The 12,064-nt window shown below is 42.9% G+C and overlaps 1 protein-coding gene and 1 long non-coding RNA gene across 2 annotated transcripts; one reads left to right on the plus strand and one right to left on the minus strand.

Annotated features, from left to right (window-relative positions):
- Positions 1 to 1,158: 1,158 nt before the first annotated feature.
- On the plus strand, positions 1,159 to 5,063 carry LOC119306055. The gene is made up of 6 exons (XR_005148839.1): positions 1,159 to 1,954; positions 2,663 to 3,049; positions 3,419 to 3,501; positions 3,583 to 4,101; positions 4,267 to 4,431; positions 4,841 to 5,063. It is a non-coding gene; the product is annotated as an uncharacterized LOC119306055 (long non-coding RNA).
- Positions 5,064 to 5,886: 823 nt separating this feature from the next.
- On the minus strand, positions 5,887 to 6,539 carry LOC119306057 (auxin-responsive protein SAUR36-like). The gene has a single exon (XM_037582393.1). It carries the CDS (start codon positions 6,467 to 6,469, stop codon positions 6,032 to 6,034), a length of 438 nt encoding a protein of 145 aa, XP_037438290.1. The 5' UTR covers positions 6,470 to 6,539; the 3' UTR covers positions 5,887 to 6,031.
- Positions 6,540 to 12,064: the final 5,525 nt, after the last annotated feature.

Here is a 12,064-nt window from a genome sequence, read left to right on the forward strand (position 1 = left end):
AGATCCCATGTTGATAGCTTTTGACGAACTTTTTTTTCACGAAAAAACCAGACGAAAAAAACCAACGAAAAAACCGAATCAGGAACACGGTTTTTTCCCTTTCCGAAAGAGGCACGGCCGTGCCTCTGACAACACCACAACCGTGCCTCTCGCGGAAGCAAAACCGTGCCTCTCGTGAAAGAAAAAAATAGAAAATGTGTTTTTTCCCTTTTTGAAAGAGGCACGCCCGTGACTCTCGCGAAAAAAAACAGAAAACACGTTTTTTCCCTTTCCGAAAGAGGCACGCCCGTGCCTCTCGCGAAAAAAAATAGAAAACGTGTTTTTTTTCGTTTTCAAGGAGGCATGGCCGTGACTCTCACGAAAGCACAATTGTGCCTCTCGCGAAAGAAAAAAAACAGAAAACACATTTTTTTCCATTTCCAAGAGGCACAGCCGTGCCTCTCGCGAAAACAAAACCGTGACTCTCGCGAAAAAAATGCATTTTTTTGCGCAAAAAAATTATTTTTTGGTTGAAAAGCCAGGGAAGACTGGTGGAAAACCAAAATGTAAAAAAAAACAAAAAAACCGTTTAAAAAGCTGAAAACGCGTGCGAAAAAATAAAAAAAATTCGGAGAGAACACCTAGAACACGACACGTGGCGAACGGCTGAGAGCGCGTCAAGTGGCGCTGATCGTTGCGAGGCTCCCGAAGAAGCGCTAGTTAATTAGTTGCTCCCAGGTTCTACTAGCTCCATAATGTAAGGTGGAAACCCCCAAAATGAGCCGGCCCAAACAGCGTGGAATAGGATCCGCGAGCAGAGGAAGGGGCCCATATCCCCGCGCGTGCTCGGCGCCGGCATCCTCTCTCATCTCCGGCCGGCTCCCCTCACCGGCCGCCGCCGCCTACTCGCGTCCGTTCTCATCGGCTGATCAAGCAGAGGTAGCAGCAGCGCCACCCCTCGCTCCTCGGCTCGCCCCAACACCCAAATGCGCCCCAGCCGCAACCCTAACCCTCCCCAATCGGCCGCCGCCGACATGTTCCGCCGGAACCCAGCTGCCACCCGGCGCTGCTCGTCGACCTCATCGTCAACGAAATCCTAATCCGCTGCCCGCCGGACGAGCCGGAGCGCCTCGCCCGCGCCTCCCTCGTGTGCAAGGAGTGGCACCGCGTCCTGGACGACCCCGGCTTCCGCCGCCGCTACGGCGAGTTCCACCGGAGGGCGCCCCTGCTGGGATTGCTCCACAACGACGACGTCCTCTCTGATCAACCCATCGGCCAGTCCAGATTTGTACCCACCACGGCCTTCTCCACAGGTTCCATTGGCGGCGCACGTTCGCCTGCCTCTGCTCGTCGGAGGCAGGCACCTGGAGCCACTTCAGCTGCTTTGAGCACCCGGGCATTGTAGTCGTTGGCCGGAGCCGGGCCAGCGTCGTTTTGGGGAATGCAATATAGGTTCTGGAATCATGCAGTACAATGTGGCCGAGCTGGAGCTGTCATGGATCAACGCGCCTTCTGAATTACCCAAACGCAGTGACTTTTGCCTTGTCAAGACAGAAGATGGCAACCTGGGGTTTGTCAGCTACGACGCCGGTGGCTGTATGTACATGTGGAAAAGGGTATTTGATGCCAACGGAGCTGGGGAATGGGCTCAACGCAGTGCCATCGGTGAGCTGCTCCCTACTCGTGCCCTACCACCTTACAGCCGATTCAGAGTGATGGGCTTCATGGACGGTGCCAGAGTCGTTCTGTTCAGAACATGCTCTGAGTTGCTTATGATTGATCTCAGATTGCATCGAGTCAGGAAGGTAAGCATCGAGGGGTGCGAAGTTGATATGGTTATTCCCTACACGAGCTTTTACACTCCACGTACTAGCCTAGAGCGGGCGCAGCAGCTTTTCCAAAAGGGCTCCAAGGCCATGGTGGAATGAGACTTCGTCGACGCCGTACGCTGCCTCGGCCGTGCCCGTGACATCAGGTGATGATTCGTTCGTTCCACCCGCTTGCTAGGAGTTCTATTTAGATGCTGCTGAAACTTGTTCCTCATAATGTGTACAAGCACTAGGCTATAGTTACAAGAGGAAACAAAATGATGCACATAGTTAGCACCTTATTGATGGACATGATTGTGCAGTTAGTTTTCATTGTGCTATTCTATATCAGATTGCACTATCTTTCATGGTCTTACATTATGCCCTTAAGGCCTTAACAATGATAAGCTGACAATTTGACACCTATCTCGGAAGTTGATACTCAAAGAATGTGTGTTGTTAATCCTGTTACCCCATATGGTCATAGACACTAGAATATATTACTCAATCGAAGCAGGTCCTTAAGGAGTAATGCAATTTTGTGCTATAAATAGTAGATGCTCTATGGCAAATTTGATTCTTTCGCCTTTAGTTGTACAAATAGCGTGCTTTGAATGAGTTGCTTCTTTTACAACAATACTACACATTATTATTTTTGAAATTTTGTGTTACTGAAATTACATAATAACATCAGCAATTGACATTTACACCAGAATTCTATCAGGTTGTTACAAAAATAATAATTCTATCAGGTTTACATCTCAGTTCACCAATATATTGATCAATGATGATCACCGTATATCGGTTGAGTTGGCTCATAGATGTGTCATCCAGCCATGGCAAATACTGATAATAGTCATTGCCTCATTGGTTAGGTCAAAACTCAAATAGCAAATATCAGGAGGATGGGAACCATGACAGTGACAAAGATGATGGCATGGTAGGAGATGAAGATTATTCTGATTTGGATCTGGCATGGAAAATGCTGTAGAATGCAAGGGCAATAGTTGAGAAGAGCCCAAACCACACTATGCAGAAGGTTAAGATCTTCTCTGCTCTGGCTGCAGTCCATGGAAAGAGGCAGTCTCAATTATCTTAAACTATAGTTACTGTCCTTAATTTAGTTGATTATAATGGTCTTGATACTCATGGCCCCACATCTGGTTTGCGGAAGACATAGACAACTCACTCGATGACTATTTCAAAGCTTTAGCCATCTTGGATAATTTGCTTGAGCCAGATAATTGTCAGATTGTTACACTGTATCCTCCTGGTGGTAATACCAGTATCAATTGTCTTATCACATAGTGTTATAAAACAGCTTACTGGCAACTCAAGTGCGGCAGTGCTTGCATAGTTGCATCCTTCTACGGTTTTACGTGTATATTTTAGTCTGTTAAACTGAATTTTATGGCTAAAAGGTGTGCTTTTAACATTATACCCATCTGTGATTCAGTTAATTTGAGTTGATTCGTATCTTGGACAGGTACCTTCATTTATGTATGTGTACCTGTACATGTAGTTACGGTGTTAAACTCTGGTTATATCATAGAAAAAGGATCAGTTATATAATGTTGTTATCTTTCATATTTTGGTTATTCTTCCTTTTAATTTCCTTGATTCAATCATAGAAACTGAAGGATGTGTTCTGTCTCTGAACTGGCATTCAAGATTGGTGATGCGATTCCATATTGTGCAAAGGCTTTTTCATTATGTAAATCACATACTCCCTCCATTCCCTTATACAAGGCCACTTCATATTTTTATATCTAACTTTGACCATTAATCTTACCAGACAAAAGTGAGTTACATGCCACAAAAAGTATGTCATTGGATGCACATTTCGAAGAACTTTCCGATGATATATTTTTTATGACATATAATTCCTATTTTATTGACAACAATTATAAGTCAAAGTTTGACACGAAAAACGAAGTGGCCATGTATAAGGGAATGGAGGGAGTATGCTAAATCTGAGAAAGGCCAAGGGTGATAATGGTGATAATGCATCTTCTGCTAAAGGAGGTTCAGGGAAATCTGCTTTAAAAGATGTGATGGAGTTGCTTACCGACATATTAACTGAACTTGAGATGAAGGTAAATGGTATTGATTTTGTTCATGTTATTGTTACCGACTTGGTTTCAGCTGGAAGACCTGGAGCAAGAAATGCCAACACCAAGCTCTTTTACAAGTGAGGTTTTGATTGCCTCAAAGGCAAGTGGAGGCCAGAGCGCTGGCAATTTCAAGTCAAGAGCTGCATCTTCTCCAACTAAATCTTACCGCAGCAGCAACTGCAAGTACTAGGTGGCTGAAAGTAATGTAACTGACCTTGGGTTATAAGCAGAAGCATAAAACTATGTTTTTGTTGAATTTAAACCTGATGCTTGATTCAGGATGCTAGTTTTCTGTTAAAAGGGAATCTGGTCCCAGGTGTAGTTCAGTAATTAAACGCTCGTTTGTGGTGCTTATAATCCAACAGGACGTCACCGTCGAGCCCTATCTGGTGCGTATTTTGGAGATCTCTGATCTTGTGTCAAGTATGAAGGTTATGAAGTTAAGGATGGTGCTTTGGTCAGAGAGTGAGGCTATACTTGGGAACATGTTGACATGATGCTTCAGAAGTATCCTGAACTCTTTCAAACAGGTATGTGCTAGATCTCATTACTATTAAGTGTTCTCTGCTATTAGTTTGTTGGTGTGAGTAGAAGAATTTGGGACTGTGTTCCTTAAAGGAGGGGAGACTGTAATATCTGGACTAGGTATTTAAGGAGCAAGGAAGGAAAAGAAGAAGGAATAACATGCATATTCAGTGTTGAACTGTTGATTTGTGCCTGAGGGCTGCCCGATGATGGTCATTTATATGGATAGATGTAAACGGTCTTCTGCAGGCCTCATTGCTTCTTTCAAAGTAGAAACCCTTCCACTGTTCCAATTTCCAACATGACTTGTTTTCGTTTTCCTGTATCTAGCTTAAGCTCTACTATTAATATAAGTATTACTTGTATCTTTGTTGATGCTGTGCTAATAACATTCCGGATGACTTCTTACTGCAGAAAATGGATCGAGAGAAGCTCATGAGACCAAGTTTCGTCTACCCCTAATAAATCAGAAAGGGTCATGGCCTGAAGGTTGTCAACGGGATCTTCAGATGCTCTGTTTATCCTTTTTGCCCTGGTTTACTTACTGCACATGGGCATGTACTTCTGTTGGGATCGTGGATGCTGATTTCACTGAACTGTTTGTTTCGTAGTTTCAAGTATGGAAGTGTGAACTATATATATTTTTGGCCTTGTCGTGACAGTTGACACTTAGGACCCACCCTTTTGTACGAACGATATCACTCGTCCTTTTAATTTTCTGTGTTGCATATTTGAACGGCAAATTATGTGCACCATTTGCTTGCGAGCTATCTCGATTATTGTTGGGTTAGGTTTTTTTTTTTAGGCAAGATTTTATTGTTTCTGTCTTCTGCCCCTAGAGAGTGCACCCAGCCCACTATTGGGTTGAGACTGAGAAGGGGATTCTGTTTTTCCTTTGTCATGATGGTGCAACTTGTTTGTGGAACTATTTGTGCAGCCACTTCACAGGCTGTGAGATAGAGATGGTTGTTGGAGTGATTTCAGTACCATGTCTAGTGTTTGTTCAGTTAGATCTTCAAGGATACTTCAGCTGGAAGCTCCTATGCTGCTCTCAATTTCCATGTGGATTTTATTAAGAATGGTCCATGTTTGTGACGAGCATATGCCATAGGTGCTTGAACAAAGAGTGGAAAAGTTCCCATATTTCAGTACCATGTCTAGTACACCCTCTGTTCCAAAAGATAAGACGTATTGGCAGTTTTAGAAAACAGGTAGTAGTTTGCTAGGTTTGCATCAGTTTTAACATCTTTCATATTATTACTGTCAGTAGCTTGCATGCCTTCACTGGAGAAAGTTAAGAGGAATTTTTGTAATGGTCTTCTGTTGGAACCTGTCGACAAATTTTGCTACACACCGGGATCTTGAGCGCTGGAATGGAACAAGTGTGTCAGGTCAGTACAATATCCCTTTTGTTTCATACTACCAAATAACAATATTCTGCTGCCGGAAAAAAAAGGTTATAGTCTTGTAGATCCAACTGCAAAATTGTTCTTCACTTGTTTACTGGGGTATATGTACATACATCTATTTACACATTGCATCACATGAAGATTTACCAAAAAGGGGTGCATATATATACATCAAGAAGACATCACTTCTCACTAGCTAAAATATAGCCATTGACTGGCCAAGACCCGTGCAAACCATGGCGATGCCACTCTGGTTGCTGCGTGGCATTACCACAGAGCTAAGGACGGCTCTCTCCACCTCCTCTGAAGGCTTTCTTTTAAGCAAGCATATCACATACGCCATCACCGCCGCGTTGCAAGGTACCGTGATCCTGTCTTCACTCGTGAACCCGAACTCGTCCTCCGACATCCTCAGGAGTTCCCCGAACACCGTTGTACTGAGGTACGCCAGCGGGACTTCGAACCGCTCTCCACCGGTAGTGTAGACAACGCAGTGGCCCTTGTCTGCGATGGCCGATGCGCCCCGCAGGTTGGCGTCGTGGATCGGCCCCATCGTCGCCGGCCTCCGGTTCCTGAGGGCTGCCATCTGCTGCCACTTCTTTGCCTGCTGAACTAGGCTCCTAGGACTTATCATAGTGTATTTTTTCTGATGAGATGCCCTTTTGCATAAATGTGTGTTGGTACTTGATGTTTTTGGGTGGTGTGAAGACGCTTGTGTGCTAGTTCCAAGTATTTATAGGATAGCAAGGGAACACTGCAGCCTTATGTTTGTCATGTGGGTGTGTAACCATCGGTATGACTAGTTGCCAGAGACAAAGTCTTGGTGTTATCCTCCGAGGTAGCTACTTGCTCTGCATGATTGAGCCTGATACCCGCTTTTCTTCCTAGTCTGCACTTTTGGTCCACTCTAGTTATCCTTTTCTTGGTCCAGTCTATGTCAGTCTTGTTCTCCCATTATGGCAGTCTACCTCATGCTGCTTGGTTTTACATTCGTAACTGGTTGCATTGGTTCTGAATCTTCTGATTACCAGATGTTTACTTCAGTGAGCTTGTTTGTTTGTATACGTTTTCTTCTAACGTTGTTTTCAGAACAACGATCTACTCTTGACCAATAAACATGCTAGCACATGGTTCCAACCGGTGCATAATTCAAGTTGTTTGTTTGTAGTACAAAGCCTTGGTCATTTCTCTAGGCTAATTCAACGTGTTGATGTGAGATATAGGAAAGTGAACCAATAAAAACACTGTTTATTGAACCAACTGATCTTAGTTTTTTACTGGATTTATAAATCTGAGGGCTTGTCCACTAATCAGATTCCATTTTTTGGGACACTCATTTGTAACTAGTGTCTAGTGCATAATCCGCTTTGTTTCTAGTACCAGATTCCCTGTGATGTGCAGTCCGCAGGTTCTATCTGTGTTTATCTCGCTTTCTTAACCACTTCCTTACTTTCTGCCATAGCTATAATCTCAGCAACTGCTTCCTCCAGTTTCCATGTGTTCTACATCAATGGTTTCTTCCTCCATTTTTCTTCTCCCGGTGGACCATTCAAGCCATTTATTTAACTTTCTTTTGTAAACATTGTTTTCTAGATTCAGTCAAAATCCAGCTGCCATAGTACCTTTTTAAGCCAGCAAACGTCGACGTTTTCCCAAAAGTCTTTGTAGACCTCTTTCCAATGAAAAATCTTTTTTGTGTAATTCCAAATGTGAAGCAAGTCTCCGTATCTTATTGGTGAAACTGAATACTTGAAATTGGGATCAATTCTAGGCCACTTCATGACTGTCTAAAAAAAGATTCATTCCAGTGGTCAGATGCTCAAATTGGGGCCTTCACAACATTGAAGAATTGTCTGGTCACTGCTCCTGTTATGGCTTTGCCTGATTTGACCCTACCATTTACTTTTTAAACAGATGCATCAGGTCAAGGTATTGGTTCTGTCCTCATGCAACAAGGCAGACCAATTGCTTATTTCAGTAAAACCATGGGAAAAGAAAAGGGAACTTCACCTCTTCCTATGGAGCAGGATCTTGCATAAGTCTTTCAAATTCAAGGGTTCCGCTTTTTTCTCTCTAAATTGACCCACTTACAAAAATCCTAGGACTATATGGAATATAGATACCTATACTAGTGCTCTGTGAAGTAAAGAGAAGGAAGGCATTCCAAAACTTCCTGTTTATCAGTTCAGTCATAATTAAACCTTCCATTTTTTATTTTAGAACTTCGGGTTTCAGAGACTTTTCCCACAATAGAGGCTTTGTTCTTTTTGAGCAGAAAGAATGAATGCAGTATCGACAGAATGGTATCTATCTTTTTAATATTCGTTTTCCAGGGGAATGAGCCAACCCACACAAGAGGAATAGCTAGGATTTCCAGAAGAAGATGCAATTTGATTGATGAGAAATAAAAAGGAATATCGAGAATTCACGTGGCTGAAGTTGAAGCAGCTACTTTCGAAGTAACAGAAAGAAAAGCAGCGACCGGAGTGGGGGAGTTAGAGTCGAAAAGAGGATTCCTCGCTCAGCTTGCCCTCTGGCACAGATGTGGGAAAAGGTCTCAGTTGCGGAATCGAATATGAATGAAGTTAGAACAATCAGCGTAAGCTCTTTCTCTAGGGCCACTGTCCTGCATGCTGGATCCTCTATTCTATGTTCTTTCCGAAAGCGTGCCAATCCCTATGTTGTGCGGAGCTGAGCATCATCTATTCGCTGGGATCAAGCTTTTCCTCTGCAGGGGCCTTGTGCTCCGTGTTTTTTTCCTTAAACAGAACTCTATGTTTTTAAGTATGAGATTTATTTGTGGTCATTGCTGACAGTATTTTCAACACATGCTTTATTGAGTATCTATGTTGAAGAGTCAATTAACATGCTTTTATTTGCTTAGCTAGTGCTGGAGTAATAAGCAACTTTATGATCTTTCTAACAAGACCGTTTCGTAAGTGTAGCTGCAAGCTGCTGCTGCACTATGTATGACACGAGAACCGCATGGATGATAGATCATGAAACTATGCATGCCAATTTTTATCTGTTTTCCGTATGAAAAAGAGAAGCTCTAAAACTATGTATGCTGTACTATTTATTTTCTGTGGTAAAGGTGCGTTTGCAACTTGCAGGCAGTGGATGTTATTGTATTATCAGAAAGTTATGTTATTCAGAGGCGCAGAAGGGGGCAGAATTAGCTTAACAAACGGCTCATGTGTATTCTTGAGCAACCAAAGAGCTAATCCGGAATTAATAGTGCCCGGGTTAGATAGCATGATATTGATATGATATACTTTAATCTTTCTTTTGTACAGTTCACATGAAGTCGTATTTTGTTATGAGGTTTAACAAATAAAAGCAATGTTTGTTTAACCTACTGCTTGTAGTTTTAAGCCATTTTTAGTTCCAGATTCCCTGTGGTCTGCATTCCACAGATTATTCCTGGGTTTATCATGTTTTCTTAATCTCCAGCAAATATGTGGTCTGCATCAATGGTTTCTTCCTCCATTTTAGTACTTCTCTAGATGGACCACTTGAGCCTCCGTGTGCCCATTTATTTGGTTGAAATGTAGCTTTCTTTAGACATTGTTTTCTTGATCCAGTCAAACTCCAGCAGCTACTTCCTATCTCACAAGAGTTACCTGTTCATTTCCTCGAAAAAGAGTTTATTGAACACATGCTTGATTTTGTATCCACTTTGAATAGTCAATTAACATGCGTGTATATTCTTAGCTGGTATTGTATATTGCCTGACTAATAAACAGCTTAATGATATTTCTAACAGGAACACGTCAGAAGTGTAGCTGCTGATGTGCCATGTATAATAACAACATAAGAGAATTGCATGGATAATAAATCATGAAACGGTGGAAAATTTGGGTTGGCTGTCAATTGGCTCGAAATGATTACGTCGTTACAAGAAACTGCTGAAATCTTTTGGCCCCAGACATTTTTTATATTTTGACCCATTCCTTAACACAGATCAAGTGAGACGGAAATCTTGTTATTCCTTGCCATGATGGTGATACTTGTTTGCGGAACCATTTTCACAGCCACTGCACAGGCTGTGTGATAGAAACGCTAGTCGCAATGATTTCATACTTTCAGTAGCATGTCTAGCCTAAAGGTTTGTTCAGTTAGCACTTTAAGGATACTTCAGCTGGAGTGAACCAGATAACTTGGTAATACAGTAGAAAAGAGCATGATTTCTATATATGTTCCCAAAAATCTCAACACAGAAGAAAGAGAATTATTTTCTTTGGGCGTTTCACATGGCACGGTTCGAGAGAGATTGAGAACGGAGGTCAGAGATGGACAAATTGTTGTGGTTGCAATGCTTAATTCCAATGTTAAGTGTGATTATGCCTCACAGATGTAGCTTATAAATTAATCAAATTTACACATGTTTAGTTGGCATTCATGCTTTCTTTCTTTTTGTTGGTTTGCCGGTCATATCGTGACAATAAATGTAACTACTAAAGAATAAATAAAAATGTGAAGCAAAGATGATCAAGCAGGCACTGATCAACAACTACTATCTTGCAAATTCATACTTTCAATATTTATCTCATGAAGTTTGGAAAATAGCTATCCCGTGCAGTAGCATGGGTTGATGACTAGTAGTTCCCAATATTACAGCGTCCAAATGAACAGGCGCAGCAACGCGCGCCTTCAATCCTCTAGTACATAAGCGTTAATTAGCTAGTGATTTGTGTATAGCCCTGTGCTCATTAATGTAGTACAATCCATTATGAGTTGATCTCAATAATCGTATCATTGCTTGGACACAGGGCGGAGCTTCATGGGGCCATGGGGGTCATTGCCCCCCTCCCACTACTCTAGAAAAACTCTTAGGCTGGTCATAGTGGGGGTAACTTAAGTAATAACTGTTTAGATCAGCAATTTTGCTTACGTGGCACTGAATTAATGAAGAGAAAGTAACTTAGAGTAACCTATTTGGTTACCGTAACATAGGGCACATCATGAGATGTCTTTAATGCCAAATCGATCCAGTGTTGCTGTGTCACTTAAAAAAAAAGAGCTCGTCCCTTTCCTTTGCGGTTGAGGCCTCCATCCATCTCCCGGAACCGGATCCTCTAACATTAAGAAGGAAAGTTAGAGAAGTTACAATCCCCTAACTTTCCTTCTTGCAATCCATATGAATAAGGCTAAAATAATTCAAATCAATATGCAAATTACAGATTTAATGTGTAAATCTATAATCATTACATACAAACAATTCGATGATGAAATAAAATTAACTATATATTATTTATATCTATAGTAAATATCAATAGTAAATAATCCGCTAAATGTCTCTAACATTCCTTCTTCATTTTACACTATGATTACACTGTAGCACCGTGGCTTTACTTCTCTAAGTTAGAGGATCCGCCTCCCCATCTCCCTCCCGGCCGCCTCCATCTACCCTCGCCTCCCTCTCTGTCTCGTCGGCCAACGGCAGCTCCGGGCGGCGGCGGCTCCAACCGGGGAGCCACCCGAATCATGGCTAAATCTGGTGCCCGCAAGGAGGCAGCGTCAGCCCGGTCGTCGGCGACCTCGCCACCACATCACTTCGCCGGCGCCCCGGCAAGCTCGCATGCCAACCCCTCGCCACAGCCGCTCATCTACCCCGGCGCCTCGACGAGCTCCGCCGCCAACCCCTCAACGCCACCGCACTTGTACCCCCATGTCATGGAGGCCTCCTCTGCCAACCCCTTGTTGAATACATGGTACAGTTCTCTGCAGCAACTGCAGTTTCTTAGCTCGCATTTGCATCGCTTGGCAATTACTATTTTGCGTTCTGCTTGTGGAGTTCCTGATTCAGCAGTTGTACGTGTTCAAGCAGATATTCCCAAGTCTGTAGCTATGTTCAGGTCGTTGCTTGCTTGATTTTTTCAGATGCATTTTGTACTAGATTAGCAGAGACTAGATTCAGTTAACTAGCAGAGACTAGGTAAAATAATTTGGTGTGAGATTCACTTAACTAGATTGAGTCCCAACACAGGGCGGAGCTTCATGGGGCCATGGGGGCCATTGCCCCCCTCCCCCTACTCTAGAAAAACTCTTAGGCTGGTCATAGTGGGGGTAACTTAAGTAATAACTGTCCAGATCAGCAATTTCGCTTACGTGGCAACTGCTTCCTCCAGATTCCATGTGGTCTACATCAATGGTTTCTTCCTCCATTTTTCTTCTCCCGGTGGACCATGGTTTCTTCCTCCATTTTTCTTCTCCCGGTGGACCATTC

The sequence above is a fragment of the Triticum dicoccoides genome, chromosome 5B (assembly GCF_002162155.2).
Source record: "Triticum dicoccoides isolate Atlit2015 ecotype Zavitan chromosome 5B, WEW_v2.0, whole genome shotgun sequence".
Classification (NCBI taxonomy): domain Eukaryota; kingdom Viridiplantae; phylum Streptophyta; class Magnoliopsida; order Poales; family Poaceae; genus Triticum; species Triticum dicoccoides.

Bases quoted from the DNA above. Each gene is read 5' to 3' on its own strand.
- LOC119306057 (XM_037582393.1), bottom strand. From the start codon at position 6,469: ATGATAAGTCCTAGGAGCCTAGTTCAGCAGGCAAAGAAGTGGCAGCAG.